Consider the following 16,872-nt stretch of genomic DNA (forward strand, 5'->3'; position numbering starts at 1 on the left):
GGCCTTGCCTTCAGTTTCCATATTTAGTTCTTGTGATAAAATTTTGTGATAAAATTTTATTGTGATATTGTTATAAAATTGTTCTGATATTGTGATAAAATTGTTGTGATAAAATTGCACTGTGTATTCGTGCGCACAGTCCTTTGTTTTCTGTTCTATTCAAGAAAGCTTGCCTCGTCTCACTTCTGACAATGAAAACCTTGCCTGATAATTTTCACTCCCTTTGAGCGTGTAAGAGCTCCATTTTCGGTGAACAGAACTGCTTTGGAATTAAAATGGAGTAATCCATCAAGGTCAACTGCAACAATTTTTCTTCAGTTTTACAGTATGTTGCTGATGTGTGCACCACGGCATTTCAGCTGAGCTTTGAGAAATAAACTCTGCGACGTGCAGCATTAGCATGAGCAGCTTTTTCGATTGCAACTTGCTAGCGTCGGACTTATTTCTTCCTGTTTAAGTATCTTGCTTTGCTGTTGGTTCGTGGCATTTAAATGTGCGCTAAAGAAGTCAACTGTACGAAATGTCAATGCAGTTGAAAATGCTGTTCCTTTGTTACCAGGACAATCCAAGGAACTTGCTTTTTACTGCTGTTTAGTGCCACACTTAATAGAAAATGCATTGCAGTCTCTGTTGTACAACAGAACTGCAGAACACATTAAATGGTACTGAATGGCTCCATACAACCTCTGCACGTAAGAAGAAAAAAAAAACCGACAGATGCACATAGTTGGGCATGCTGGATGAGTGGTTTGGAATCATTGTGCCCTAAATACAGATTATATAAGCACACCTGATTACAATAGCAATGTATCTGTTAATGGAACAAGCCCCTGATATGCTATTATGCAAGATTGGTAGTTTCTTAGGCTGCTTGTGTTTTAAGTATATTGATTTTTAGCGTTTAGACGTGTAGTCGGATGAAAGTGCTCTGTTACTTATTGTGGCAGGCAGAATCTGAAGTGTGAAGGGTTATCGAGTGACCCGAGGGACGTTGCGATGCTCAAATTTCAGTTTTGGAAAAATTTCAACAGGAAAAATCAGCATTTACAGCAGTTGCTCTTGCATCATGCTCTGCAGTAATTTAGACCATAGTGCAGTTTTAGCAAATTTAATAGCTGGTTTAGTGCAACTGTTTAGTAATAAACAGGCAGCTAGCACAGATGGAATCATGCCCGCAGAGGAAGGGAATGGTGTGTAGCGTGGTGTTTTGAATGACTTGTGAGAAAAGCTGAACTATAAGCAGTGACAGCACAGGTGTATGACAGTTCATGAAGCAATGACAAACTGTCAAAAAGGAATGTGTTGTGATTTGTGCAGTATTAGCATGATTTTGTAGATCTTTGTAGAGGTGTTCCATTTCGTAGTGGCATGCTAGGTTACTATATTATTATGTAATCATCATCATCAGCCTGACTACGCTCACTGCAAGGCAAAGGCCTCTCCCATGTCTCTCCAATTAACCCTGTCCTTTGCCAGTTGCAGCCACCATATCCCCGGGAACTTCTTAATCTCATCCGCCCACCGAACTTTCTGCCGCCCACTGCCTGGAACCAGTCAGAAGGTCACGACACATACAGCCTCCTGACTGGTCAGTCAGTCAGTCATGAAAAATCGGCATTTTCAGCTGTTGATCTTGAAACGCCATTTTGTGCAAAAAATGTACGTTGAAGCGGCCAGCTGGTGCGCTCTTCGTACTCAGACATCGACGTGCACCCTCCGTCCACAGAGCCGCCATTTTCCTGTTTTCTTGTGTTTCATGGCACGCATGGCTGTCATACTTCGCAAAACTGCGCGTAGCCACCTAAACTACGCACCTGGTTTGCAGCCTTTTTAAATCCGTTCAAATTTACCATATTTAACTTGTAATTCCGTGTCTAACACTGCCAGACGGAGGACAAACACAGTGAAGGAAAGGAACACACACTACAGTGAATATTGTACGTGCTAATAAACGGCAATCTTAACGCTCACTTCACTTCTGTCAGGATTGAACGCTGTCTGAGCAAGTGTTTCTTTTGTTGCCTTTTTTTCCGCCGATGTAAAGTGCAAATAACCTAGCATCAATCTAACTTGGAGGTAAGTATCAACATCACCATCAGGTCCACCTTGAACCATTGTTTTGAACTCCACAGTTAGTTACAAAACTTTACCACATGTTTAATGCACACTGGATTGAGCCTTGTTTCACAAAATGCTTTCTCATCCTGTGCGGTAATAACTAGGGTAATCATTGCTTTTTGTCTCCACTTTCTTCTAAAGCCCGGCCTGCTGTTTCCACCTCCTTCGACAGTGAACCGGTCGTCGGAAGCGGCTTCAACGCAACAAGCTGCCGGAACTGGCCGCGAGCAGTGTCATCAGTGCACACCCACGACGGCAGGGGCACCGAACCGCGCACGATGATGTTCCTGAGTATGGCAAAGTCTTCGTTACTCTTGAGCAGGTTCCAGGAACCGGGTCCTTTCACGTACTCCAGCGGCGTCAGCGCGAGGAACCGCAGCTTGGGCAGGAACGGCCGCAGAACAGCATCCACCTCCACGGGCGTTTCGCCACTGGACAGAGACTTGCGGCACTTCTCCTCCGCCCACCTCCGGATGGCCAGGAAGACGCAGCTCTCGGGCACTCCGCAAACGACGTTTAGGACGGCCTCCACGGTGGTGTCGTGTGAGTCGACGAACGACTCCGCGTTGAGCACTGCTAGGGCGTCGTTCCTGAGCATGCGCAGTGCGGCGGCGTCAATCCTCTCCGTGTCCGTGGTCGCCAGGCAGTCGATGAGCGGGCACACCCGGTCGGGAGTCAAGTGTTCCGCGATGTACTTGGAGCACACCGTTACCAGCTCCGGCACGAGGTACTTGTCTGCGGCTTCGCGGATGTAAATGGCCTCTTCGAAAGAGTCGGGCAAGCAGGCTCCACAGTAGATGTATCTGCGGGAGAACAGGCGAGGAATAAAGAAAACACCATCTTGTATTAGCAGAAAAATGCATCTTGACAACTGATTTCACATCTGCGTCCTCCTGAGCTTCAAAAGGCAGTAAGCACAATATGAACTGGACGATACGTAAGGTGAAAGCCATAAAAGCATCAAAAGCCAATCCTAATGACATCTATGTATGTATAGCCCCTCTTTCAATGGTGACATAAAGACTACAGCATCAGACAATACGTTGGTATTCTCTATGTTAATGCTGCCAGCACCAGCTCAATGCAGCTTAGTGCAAACACTGCTTAGACATTCACTAGTTATTCAATATGTCAGGCTGGGAAAAACCATCAGGCCATTGCAGAGAACAGGCATGTAGTTCTAAGCTGCAGCTGCAATGCACTTCAAATTAGGCTGTCTTAATACCCGGCATTACCATCCAGGATTGAGACATACCGTTTTGGGGCAGAAACTATGTTATTACACCGCAATATCACTCTGGAAAGCAGTATTTCAGCTCTTTGGGATAAGAGACAATGCACTACTGCTGCTACACATTGTAGTTTTGTTCAGGTAGGAATTTGGGGTCGATTTTACGTCCACAGCAGAAGCTCATGCAATCTTTGCGACCCTGGCCCAAAGTTACGACAAATGATAGAAAATTTAGCACCACACCCCCCCTGAATGGCAGTAAAGGCATCGAGAAATTTTACTTCAGCCCACATTCTACTTACTTCCAAAGCCATTATTGAAATTATTTATAGACACACATGGACAGATACTCACTTGAGTAGTCCAAAAAAGCCACACGGATGCAGGTCTGTGATATGGACCTTGTCCTTTTCAGGCAGGCTGCCAAAGAACATTGTGCCAAAAACTTCGTTCCTCATGGCCAGAAACTGCTTGTGAGCTCTGAAGCTCCTTGACACCGAGTACTTCTCCGACTGAACCACAAACTCCACATTCGAAAACACAGCACTGTCCAGGTACTTCTCCAGGTTGATCTGCAGATTCAGTTGTGCGCAACAAAAAATGTGTATTTGCCCTGTTAGCAACCTTTGCAACAGAGGAGAGCAGCGAGAGGAGAACAGTGAGGCTGCAGCAACTAACCAGGCTGTGATAGTTGAGGGTAAAGCAATAGGGGATATTCAAAATTCCGCAAGTGCGCTTTCCCGCATAACAATGTTGCCCCAAACAAGATGGCCGACTTCGCTATAAAGGAACTACGTGGGCTTCAGGACAGGCGCTAAAGGTGTGGATAGAATGTAAAAAACGTATTTTGGAAGAATCAAACAAAACATCAGTCTTTCTTGCTTTTTTTCAACTGGAAACGCATTGTCAGCCATCTTGTTTGGGGCAACATTGTTATGCGGGAAAGCGCACTTGCGGAATTTTGAATATCCCTTATTCACCTCCCACTTGACACATTAATTCCCTCACTAGAACACAGATTCAGCTCCTACTTTGCTACCCTTGCACTCGCCTTGTCGTTTACATGAAAAGGAGTTACTACATAATGTTAAAGTAGATACTCAAGCATGACAGGTGAAGCAGTGTCATATACAGGGTGTGTCAACTATGAGAACAAATAATAACTGCGCAAAAAGGACAGGACAAAAGAAAAAGAACCACACGGGACAAACGCATGCGTTTGTCCCATGTGGTTGTCTTTCTCTTGTCCTGTCCTTTTTGCGCAGTTATTATTTGTTCTCATAATGTCGTACCAACTAGCCCCTCACCGCACTCTTCTAGATGTGTCAACTAACTCGTGCAAGCATTCTTGCACACAAAAATAAACCAAAATCCGAAATGCGTGAATAACCATTGAAGTGTCACATGCATTTCACTCACAAATATGATAGCATTTTTATTTATTAATCAACTAATTAGTCCAGATGGCTCATTAAAAATCTTGACTACATCAAAGAGTATACATGGGAAAGCTGCCATCCTGATGCCAACAACATTGATGCATTTGTGCTACTTCGCACCTCCTTAGATAATTCTAGGGCGTAAATCCCTTAACATGTCTTGTGTTACATGCAGGAAACCATTAATGAAAACTACAGCATGCAACAGTGAGGGTACAACTCTGAAAACAAAAAAGAAAACCACGAGCCTTTTTTGTGAGCAACAAGATCCTTTCTTTGCTATCCGTTTCTTCACTATCAAAATTTCTACAGAGACCGCATACTGAGGCCTGCTCAGCGAAGAAATGAATTTTGTACCAGTACACACACGGTTTGTGCGCAGGGAATTAAAGCTTCTTAGTGGCTATGAACCACTGAAAGACCAATGAAGAAAAGTAGCAAAAGTAGACCGATGTTTTCATCTGTCAGAAAAATTTGCCCTATACTACGTCCATTCTATTCCCGCTGCAATGACAACCATTGTACAACCCAATTATACTCTAATCCTCGTGAAGACTATTCCTGATTCAGGACACAGCTCCCGAACCCTGCAGGTGACTAAATGCATTGTCTACTGTAACCAACAGAAGTAAAGCACAGTAGACCAAGAATTTACAGCATATTTTCTTACCAACTGAGGCATAGGAGGTGGCTTTGGTGGACTGGTACTCTCGGAAGGCGGCGCATTAAACCTGAAAGGCACTTTGGGATCAAGAGATCCTGGGTGAGAAAATGAGAGAGGAAGAACATTGGAAAACTAGAATTTATACTTTAACTCCACAAGTAGGTTGTGCTATTCCTAGACCAATGAGCATCTGAGTAAGAAGTGTGCACTACATTCACCTAAACACAAACTCTTCTCCGGCCGCGGCGGTCGAATTTCTATGGAGGCGAAATTCTAGAGGCCCGTGTACTGTGTGATGTCAGTGCACGTTAAAGAACCCCCGATGGTTTAAATTTCCAGAGCCCTCCACTACGGTGGCTCTCATAGCCTGAGTCGCTTTGGGACGTTAAACCCCATAAACCAAACCGAACCATTTTCCTACTCCACTTCACATGGTAAAAAATAAGGAGGGGGATCCTTGGAACTAAGTCACTCTCAGCAACAATACTGTCCAATAAGAAAAGCAGTAAGTGGGGCAAACTGCCATCATAATGAGAAACGCACAACCAATGAGCATGGAAGACAAGGACACCGCAAGCACAAAGTCACGAATGAGGTTTCAGTGAAATCCAGTCAATCAGTGCTAACAAATATGAATGCACACGCCACGTAAACTTTCTCACTGGGGTGGCAATGATATGCCAAAGTAGTACAGCACTCAGAAATTGAAGGTCTTTTGCGTCAACAGCTAAGGCTGGTGACCTAATAAAAGAGCCATTCACTTCATGAATCTAAAAAGCATCGACAGCTCAGGTTACACTCATGACAACCACTTCATAGTGTGCAGAACTGTACATGATGCGACTCAGTGCGGCTCCGGTTAGCTTAGCTCAACGCATTTGTGTAACACAATAAATGCTGCCGCACACAACCACTGACGTTGCAGGTTCTGGAATGCCCGATGAGCAAAACACCAGCAGGGGCATCAAGCGTGCTTCATTACTTTGCCTGCCAAGCAAGGAGTGGCAGGAGCATGATGCATGGTTAACAAGCATGGGAGAAAGCAGTCTCCATCTTGCACTTTCCCATCATGCCTGCACTGGGCACGAGTCGAAAAACCTGCCAGCCTCCCGGGCAGTCCTGCTCATAAGCTCACAAGTGTGTAGCCATTTGGCTCAGACCCAACAAAGAGCTAATGCTGAATCCTGTGCTTGGGCTTGGCCTCTACAAGAAAACACTGACAAGAAATAACCTACCAGTGCAGCCTGACTACACGTTTCCATTCATGTCCCTTTAAAGGGCCCGTGAAACAGTTTTGAACTAGCTATAAAATGAGTGCATTACGTAGAGTAAAGACCACTGAGTACTAATACACAGGTCCTCAAAAGCACAGCAAGAATTTACAATTAAATTTTGTAAGTTCTAATCCCCGTGCCTTGTGCTGACGTCCGCTGACAATCTTTTGCACAAATCCTGCAATGCGACATCGTGAGAGAGGTGGTCATTGGCTAGCCAAAAAATTTGCTGGTGGTTTAGCTCCGTTAAACCTAGAGTGTACACAATAGCTTCATACACATACACTTCGCACCCTTTGTTTATAAAGTGGCCAAGCAACGATGTGCACCTGCAGCTACTGCGCATGCGTAATGCGTGCAGCAAGGCTGCACAGTCGGCAGCCGTGCAGCGGAGAAGCCGGCGGCAGAAGACCTGTTGTGGGTCGCATGCGCAGTAGTGGCTTCAGCTCGGCCCGGTGATTTTGGCTTTACATGACGCAGTGAAGCTGTCGCTTCAATACCGCGATGATGTTCATATACGAAGCAGGCAAACCATGCGTTCAGCAGTAGCTGCTGTAGACGGCAGCCTGTCACTCCTTTCCAGGCTTGTACCGCGACAGGGAAGCGAGTGGCCAGAAAAAGTAAACCACCAAGCCAGGCAACGCTTTCGTGGGCAGAACGTGATCCCCACCCGTTAATTTTTTTTTTCTGGCTTGCTCGGGTATATGAGTTCAGAGGGGAAAAAAAAGCAGGGTTATTGTTAATCACTATCGTCCTTAGTCGCCGACATCTCTGGAGCTACATAAGCTAGGCTGAAAAATTTTGCAAGATGATAATGGCCAATCACACATCTATCAGTGTTTCGCTTTTCTTGCTCCTGATGCCAAGTGTTTCAAGGGTCATTTAAAACCCACCAGCCTTGTTCAGTTTGCACTCTCACACTTCAAAAGGCACAAACTGGTAACATCAATGCACAGTACCTAAAGTAAGCGGCCAAAAAAGGTTCATCAGCATGAACCCCCAACCCTACATGCAGGTTCAACTGTACCCACGATTTCATCTACTTTATGAATCAACCTCATGGCAGACCCCTGTGACAGCTTGTCTTTAATGCCTCGAGCTTCATCAATTTATCACACGCTTTTTGTTTTTCTCTTCCAGTGAAATTTATCGCTTGAAACCTGAAAGCAGGAGAACGGGCTGCTTCCGGAAGAAATGGCAGCTGGCCAAAAGACACCTGTCGTGACAGCCTGGCAAAAAAAACAAGCCCCCATTCCAACCCCACTTCGTCTTACCTGAGGATGCAAAGTGAAAGTTCGCAGATACGAATGAGGGCAATGCAATGATACGGCCACTATCCCTTGCGTTCGGCTTAGTAGGTGGCATTTCAGAAGCAGGATGTCGTGCTTTCAAAACGAAGTGTTCCCGAGTCATTCAAATCTTGCTCTTGTGCTTGGCTGCTAACGCAGATGGACCTGCACATAAAGTATCAACACAAAATATTAAACTGCATTGTCTCACCTGATAGGATCTGGCATGCGGCTTGGCCCCTTCCGCTTCAGGCTACATCAATTTCCGGCCTCAAACTGGCTTTGCCAGATCCCTCCCAGGCTGACCCATCGACGCCTCGGGGCTCCCAACACCCCACCCGCTTCACTTTGATGCCCTTTTGATGGTTTATGGGGGTTTAACGTCCCAAAGCGACTGAGGCTATGAGGGATGCCGTAGCGGAGGGCTCCGGAAATTTCGATCGCCAGGGGTTCTTTAATGTGCACTGACATCGCACAGTACACGGGCCTCTAGAAATCCGCCTCCATCGAAATTCGACCGCCGCGGTCGGGATCGAAACCACATCTTTCGGGTCAGCAGCCGAGCACCATAACCACCGAGCCACCGCAGCGGGTCTGACGCACTTTTGAGGTTACGTGAGTCTTTCTAAGGCACTGTCACATCTCGGTCTATCCCCTGCTTGTGCAGCGACTCTGCTGCGACTCCCAAGCGAAGTAAGTCGTTTACACGGCTTTGACAAGAGATAAAATTAGCAGACAAGTATGTTTCTCGGTAATGCGATTATTGAGGGCAGCTACTGAGGTACTCGAACTGTAAGCGAACGCGTACGAAACATGCAGTGCCGAACGAGGGCGGCTCTGGGTTTCAACTTGCTCAGCGCGCACAGCATTTTGCTGCCGATGAGACTCGACTTGGGCGAACGGCCGGCGCGCTTGCAGCGTCCGTTACTCTGGCGCCATCTCTGGCGAAAGATGCATACCTTACCGAATCGGCGAATAGACTACGTCACGCTCTGTTTGGTGCCGCGGGTCGACATCTCATCGCAAAGAGGGCGCATAAATTGCAGTTGCGTCGGAGAGAGCAGCACAAGAAAGAGGCACCAGCACTGTAGAGAAAGGCGGAACGCCTGTGTCCTCTGAGACGACCACAGTAGCGGCTGCAGCACCGGGTATGTCCAAGGGTCCGTCACTGAAGGGCGATAACTCAAGCTGAGCACAGGCGCAGTCAATGACGGCGTGATGTGTGGAGAGGCAAGACATATCGGTCTAACGCTATCAGTTAGGTCGGCTCTTGAGGACCACATAAGATGCTGCGAGGGATTCGTTTTTGTAAGCGCGTCAATCCCCCCCCCCCCACCACCACTACCTCCCCCTTCCTCTGACCTCCTCTTGTCCGTCAAGAGCGGCTACCAACGATGGAAAGCGCTCGGGCTTGAAGAAGCACGCGTGCCAAAGTAAATAGCGAGATGGCGGAGCGCCCGCTGTTGGTTGCACGCCCCAGTGACCACGCTGCGGCTCAAGCACATGGCGACAGGAAAAAGTCTTAACCAGGGATGACGTCGCGAGATGAGCGGGCGACGACGATGAACGTCTGGAACGTGTATGGAACGTCCTCGATAAGCGGGCGGGTGGTGCAGGCGGCTAATGGTCGAATGTCCTGAGCGCTGGCGGTGCGAACAGAAACGGCAGGAAGGGGCGTCGTCACTTTTTTGAGTCTGTGACAGAGGGTGTGACTGAGAACGGAAACGGCTAGTATCAACAAGTGCTTTGATGGCGACTCCCTCAACGAACACGGTAATGGCGGGCACGGAAACAGGCAGGTCTTGAGTCGCTGGCGGTGCAGTTCTTGCCTCCGGAACTGCGGCCGTTAGTTTTCCGCGTGGAAGGCGGGTTGGCGGCGGAGCATCGGAGAGCGGGAACGGAGGCCAGGAGACGGAGAGCGGTGGAAGCAGAGACGGTAACTAGGAGAAGAGGAATCCGGAGGCGGCCCATGTGACGCAAGCAAGCGGGAATGCTTCCCCCAGACTCGTCCCGTCCGGCCTCAGGAGTTTCTCCCCTGCCCTAGAGTGGGCGAACATTCGCTCGTAACCCTGCTGGTGAGTTGGGTTACGGCTCCCCAGCAGTACCAGCGGCAATAAATGCCTTTTGGTGCCAGCCAGTGTCGCTCCTTTGTTCCCATAGAGCACGGCCCGCCGTGCTCCGCTCCGTAGCACGCGCGATCACGGGGTGGGGTCGGCAATTTGAATGGCCAGCCGCCAATAAGCGGGAAAAACGCATTTATCCCCGTATCGCAATCCTACAGCTTATACAAATTGTTTGGCAAGTCATCAGAACCCCAAGCCTTGGCAACATTCCGATTCTGCAACAAAGACAGTATACTACTGGTGCTTCCATAACGCTAAACTCGGCCTGGAAATCTAAGCTATTCATACATCCTGTAACACTGCAGAGTTTAAAACAGAACTAACAATCATTAAAGAGCCGAGTTTTTTCGGCAACATCATCAACAAAACTAATGCAAGACACAAGGGGTGGTATAGCTACTGTTTTTGGTGTAGCTACTTCTGTTTTACATGCTTCCAGAATTCCTTTAGATCATCTTTTAACCTCTACTTCACTGAAACACTGCATGACTGTTTCACTGCTGTCACAGATACTTTCATTTTGTCTGATTTCTTAAAGCTCCAACTAATTTTCCTTTCTCCGTCTGTTTTCATTTAAATGCACCTTAAACTCAGTGCCTTTTGCACGGAAGACTACAAGCTCCCGAGTAAACTAAGGTTTGCTTTTACTTCTCCTTTTTGTCAATATCCATGACAGAGCAAGGTGTTGCTTCAGTTCAAACATCTTTTCCTCGAATATAAAGTTGCTCTGGGCATATGTTTCAAAAACCATTAGGTACTCACTCATTCACCTCCTCATTTATCAAGCTCACAGGTGCTCTCTTGCAGTTATATACTTATCTGCTTATGGTTCTGATGCTTCTCAAGTGTTCAACCTTCATTTCAGAAAGTACTGCATTGTGATCGCTTATTCCAGGGAGCACAAGTGAAGCGGACGAATTCAGGTTGATCAGTGAAAAACAAATCTGAAATCCAATTTCCACGTGTCAGCTCCAAGGAGGTTTGACACAACGCAAAAAGTTCAGCCAAGCTGATCAATTCTTGGCTTTACTGGCCCATGGTAGAAAAAAACGAAGTCCAATCAATACGAGGCAGACTGAAGTCCCCTCCAATCACCATGACGTCTGTTTCGCATTGCGTCAACTGTCACTGCCAACTGCATCAGCACATCAACAGATGAATCAGTTGTACAACATGAACTGGTGGGCGAGTTGGTCTGACATACCTATTGAAGCAGCGCAATGGCACAGGGCCAAGAGTTATTATTCAGCATCGGTCTACGTCATACAACTTCACACTGGCTGGCGTCAGCATTTATCTTTTAAGAAGAAATCCTAGTATTCTCAAGAGTGAATATACCTCCAGGCAAGTATCTATTCTTACTGCAACTTTTAAAGTGGTCTCAGAATACCTCACCACTGACAACATCATTAGCTAAGTATGGTAAGGTACCAAGAATAATGGACAGCTTACCATTATCAACTAGCGCTCCAAACTCATCAACCTTGTTTGTGATGCTACATCAACTCCAGACAGCCCCTGCAGCAGATACATTAGAGTTTTCTATTCTTCAACAAATCGGGAGATACCCTCTTGGAAGTACGGCCGCACAGATCTTGTGTCCGGATCACAACGGAAACTGACCATGCAGGACCACCATAAACAGTGGAGGCCGGTCAGCATAATAAAGTCAAATGGAAGCCTATAGTCATTTCAATCACTAAGTCCTGTCCTGTTATTTGTTACTGCCTTTGAATATAAGGGGCTTTACTTGAAAATTAATTATAGTGCCACTTGGCACGACACTGCAAAATCAAAAAGGTGCGGCGACTACTGCGTTTGGCACAGTGGGGCGCTGCTCGCACCGAAGCACAGCACACTGTCAACTGCGTTCGCCTGTTGCAATCGTAGACGCTCCTCTAATGGTGGTTCGTACTTTATCATCATGACACTTTAGTGCGTTTCAACCAGGTTTCAAGGAACATCCAGAGAGAGGTTTCAAGGAACAGCCAGATAAAACTAACTAACAAAGCGGCAAACATCCATCAAAGGAGGCCCTTCAGCCAGTGGTGTCGATTGGTTGTCATGACTCATGACAAAGCAGTTAGTCCTATTTCACGAAGGCGCCTGCCATTCACCTGCGATGTGCTAGCAGATTAACTGCGATGTCATGACAAACTGTCATGACAGGCAGTTCACTGCTTTGTTCTTGAGCTGTATCTAACTACTGCTAACAGAGAGTTAGCCTAGCAAGCTCATTTATTAAGGTGAATTGCCATTACACCTATATGTTACATGGAGTTCACAAATACACATGCTTCAATGGAGGCCAACATTTGAAACTGGTTTGCTTTGGTTTGGTTTATGGGGTTTAACGTCCCAAAGCGACTAAGGCTATGAGAGACACCGTAGTGGAGTGCTCCGGAAATTTCGACCACCTGGGGTTCTTTAACGTGCACTGACATCGCACAGTACACGGGCCTCTAGAATTTCTCCTCCAAAGAAATTCTAGAGGCCCGTGTACTGTGCGATGTCAGTGCACGTTAAAGAACCCCAGTGAACTCCATAATATCACAGAATTGCACTTTAGAAAGTCTTGTAAGTTGCATTAGTCTCGAATCAACACACGTCTTCAAAACTGCAACTGCAACATGCAGTATAAAGTGAATAATTAACAAATTTTGGTTAATTAGTCACATTACCCCAACCATTATCTCGTTTTCTTGTGTCCACCGAGCCCAAAACATACTCAGTGAAGGCAGCTGCATCCATACGACAATAAACATAATTTTATAAAGCTGTAAAGATTTTAAAAAATCACCCTGTATATACTAAAGAGCCCCTCATCAAAGCTTGTCAAAGCGATGTTGCCCAGCATAGAAATCTTGTCAACTTCCACCTCAAAATAAAATAACGAATTAAAATTTAAAATCACTGCGCTCATCAAGTACTGTGTCCACAAATGTGTAGTACATTAAGTTGGCACTCACAATTCATGTGCTGACATTCCGGAAACACTTCACATGCACTGACCACATTTACAGATGCCACTTATGAAACCTGTGGTCCACTCTCTATGTGGTCCACGGTGAATAATCCTAAAAAATGCGCATAAGATATACAGTGTTTGCCAAAAATATACAGCCCACAGGATTTGCTTCTGAGCAGAGTAGCGGGCCTCTCTCGCACATTTGGCACTCCTCAGCTTTGGAGGTGTGAAGATGAGTTCCCCTCACAATGCAAAAGGAGAAACACAACAAAGCTCCGAAGCAAACATGGTGGGCTGTGTATTTTGGGCAAAGATTGTATGTGTCGATGTTTTATGGAGCGGCCAATTACTTTTGTCATTCTCTGTGAACAATGCTATGCAGGTTTCTACAATGCATGTATTTGTCTGCATTCGGCGTTCAACACCCTGCAAGCACTGCAGTGGATTTCAATGTCCTTGCTGGCACAAAAGCATATTACTGAGGCATGCCAATTCCTGCATTGCATAAGGTGTGAAATTGAGTTCATTGCTTGATTCCTGAAAAAAATAAAATAAACAAAACAGCCCGCTTTCTCTCTTGGGGGGGGGGGGATGACTCGCGAGGATACACCGGCACTGGCGTCGTGCACTTTCTCGGGGCCACGTACGTTTGTTACCGCATTTTGGGGCAAGCTTTTAGAGCGAACTTCCACTCACCACTTTTCCCAGCTGTGAAGCAGCATGTAAGGTAACAATGAAGACGCCCAAGGACTCTGGTTACGAGTTGCAAACAGCGGTGTTTCACACGTGGGCTTCTTATGACGTTGAATCCAACAACTTCGGTGCGGAAACGCAGTAATACAGAACTTTTATTCCCTCTTTAGGGTCAAATAACTTCACAGTAGTCATGTTGATTTCTGACAGTAACATCGTCCACCCACGGCGACAGCTCTACAAGTTGAAAGCGTACCATTTTGAAAGCCTTTGCATAATCGGTCAGTCAACAAGTACAGTTCATATGTTAAACAAGCCCGGGTTTGGTTTGGTTTATTAGGGTTTAACGTCCCAAACGACTCAGGCTATGAGGGGCGCCGTAGTGAAGGGCTCCGGAAATTTCGACCACCTGGGGTTCTTCAACGTGCATTGACATCGCACAGCACACGGACCTCTAGAATTTCACCTTCATCGAAATTCAGCCACCGCGGCCGGGATCGAACCCGCGTCTTTCGAGTCAGCAGCCCAGCGCCGTAACCACTGAGCCACCGCGGCGGGGCTAAACAAGCCCGTGTGAACGATTGCTACACAGTACAAAGGCAGGCCTAATGCAAGGAGGATAAAGAAGTTTTGAACTAGTTGATAATCCATTTCTATTTCTAAAAGATCAAGACCACAAAACACGGTAAAATCGCAAGAAAGTTGGCAGACAAACGAAATATCCGCAGCGTTTGCATTCGTCTGCATTCTCGCGTTTCCGACCTTGTTTAGCGCAGTATACCGTTCGTAAAAAAAAAAAAAAAAAAAACGAGAAAAAAAAAGCTGACATTCCGTAGTTTGACTTACAACAACAAACCTAGCGCCTAGACTTATTTTGGAGCGCCCTCATGGAAGGCAGTTTTCCTTATTTTGTGCGAGTTGCTAGGAGCAGCGCTTTCGAAAGATAGCGGAGCCTCTATTTTAACTCCGGTAAAAGGCACTAAACTCTTACCAGCTGCTGACAGCGTCTGGACCTTCAGGACCTCGTGCACGAGAATTCCCTTTGAACGAAACACGGCCTATGTCAACAACAACGCGCGCTTCTATCGGATTTGGCTTTTTCAAGTTTTGGCTACCGGCGACTTCGTGCATTCTACTGATGTCTACACCGATCAATTTTCTTGCTCTACAATGACGGTTAACTTTCGGTTTCGGCATTAACCACACCGTTATATTCGCAAGAATTTGTTTTGCACAAGTAGGCGAAGCGTACGTATTCACCACAACAGATACGATTACTTGCAGAGGCAAGCACCACAAAAAGACGTTTTAGAGTTTTTCATGTTTCTTTCGTTCCGTAGCCGCAACGTTTTTACAGCTGCACATGTGAACTTTCTATTCATCCGACAAACAAATGTGAAACTCTACACGGCTTTAGCAAGGAAATGTGCTATAATTAATTCAAGATACGTCTGTAAGAGCGCCAGCCATATTTCGCTCATAATAGTTTATATATTAAAAACCTGTGCGTCCTGTGCGTCTAAAACACGGATCATGATCTATTTCACTCATTTGTTGACACACGTTTACACTGGTAGCACCAAAACGATATAATAATGCCACTTTTTGTTTTGGTAAAACGTTAATGCATTGTTATTTGACGTTGAATTAACGTGATCGTAACTTTATTTAGAGGTTTAATAATGCAACTTTCGATAACTCTGCAGGACTGCGCCCGTCAGTTGTCAGAGCACAGAACTTCACTCAACGCATCGCAAGGAGCAAGTGCTGCAATACAGCACGACACATGCAACTCTTGCACTCACCTTCGACAGGGTACCACGGTCTCAAGCTCATATATACCCAGTCGTGAAGTGTATTCCGTAATTAATGATTACGGTGAATGGGTAATAATTATAAGAAAAGTCTTCAACTAAATTTTGCAGCTGTGCAAGCAAGCTGCGGCAGGCACCGTCTAAGATAATTAAAGAAAACCGTCATAACTGTACGAACAGTGGGAAAAGTTCCTGGACCCAATGCTTTCATTTGAATGTAACATAACACTTGAATATTGCATATCCTCTCACAACTGGTAGCTCTTGCTTTGTACTACAGTAACGTCACTTCAACATTGAAATATTTAATAGTTTCTTGAATGCTCCAGTAATGTTAGAAAACCGCTGCATAAACATTTATGTGCAACATTTCATAAATGCTAAAAACGACATTAAGAATGTTGTACTAATACGTCCCAAACAAAAGTTAGACTGCTTCGGTGCTAGCTGGGAAACAAATGGACCGCAACAGAACTTGCATATTCCGACACATGTGTAATTTTTGTTGTTCTGAAAATTGTGCATATGATGCCGATGTTAAATTAAAAAAAAAACTGGCGGGGGCTTGGCTTTGGTTAAGCCTGGTAGGTTGCGAAAGCAAAAGCGCAGCGCCTCCAACTGAAGGAACGCAGTGCGCCGCGTCTACAAGTCACGCGTGGCTACCAGCCGCCGTTGCGCGACGACTCAAAGCGTGTTCAGTAATTTTTGTTATATATGTTGTTTTTGATGTTGTTTGCGACTGAAAGAAAACAATCTACAGCTGGTATGACGTCACAGCGCCAGTAGCGCCACCGGTGCGCAGCGCGGCAAACACACACCGTAACTGCAGCCGGGCTCTCTGAAGGAGCGACTTGGTCGCCCATAATCTACAGCCATAATCTACAGCAGTAGCGCCACAGGTGCGCGGCGTAACTGCAGCCGGGCTATCTGAAGGAGCGAGTTGGTCGCCCATATTCACTCCGCTAAAGGTTAAACGTAACTGCGGCCGGGTCACGCGAAGGCTTGAAAGTGCGAGTAGTATTGCTTTCGCAATAAAAAAATTATGGGGGCACTTTGGCAGCCCAAAGTGCCTTTCGCCGGCGCTACTTCGACTGCCTGTTTGTTACGGCTGCACCGCTCGGGAGCCATCCTCCTCCACTAGCTGCCGCACACCGACTGACGACGGAGCAGCGCTCGACGCCGCCGCGCCGACAGCTCCACCTGTCGACGAAGATGACGTCACCTTTTGGCAGCTGCGCTCGTCGATGAGTCACCCCACG

At 46.3% G+C, this 16,872-nt stretch overlaps 1 protein-coding gene across 1 annotated transcript; it reads right to left on the minus strand.

Moving 5' to 3' along the window:
* Positions 1-2,132: 2,132 nt before the first annotated feature.
* LOC149366472 (BTB/POZ domain-containing protein 6-like) lies at positions 2,133-13,911 on the minus strand. Its single transcript, XM_089559780.1, has 5 exons — positions 13,803-13,911; positions 8,001-8,180; positions 5,459-5,547; positions 3,704-3,921; positions 2,133-2,921 (listed from the first exon to the last, which is right to left on the minus strand). The coding sequence occupies exons 2-5, from the start codon at positions 8,137-8,139 to the stop codon at positions 2,228-2,230; spliced, it is 1,140 nt and encodes a 379-aa protein (XP_089415906.1). The 5' UTR covers positions 8,140-8,180; positions 13,803-13,911; the 3' UTR covers positions 2,133-2,227.
* Positions 13,912-16,872: the final 2,961 nt, after the last annotated feature.

This window comes from Amblyomma mixtum, chromosome 1, assembly GCF_055824585.1.
Source record: "Amblyomma mixtum isolate Tamu chromosome 1, ASM5582458v1, whole genome shotgun sequence".
NCBI lineage: Eukaryota > Metazoa > Arthropoda > Arachnida > Ixodida > Ixodidae > Amblyomma > Amblyomma mixtum.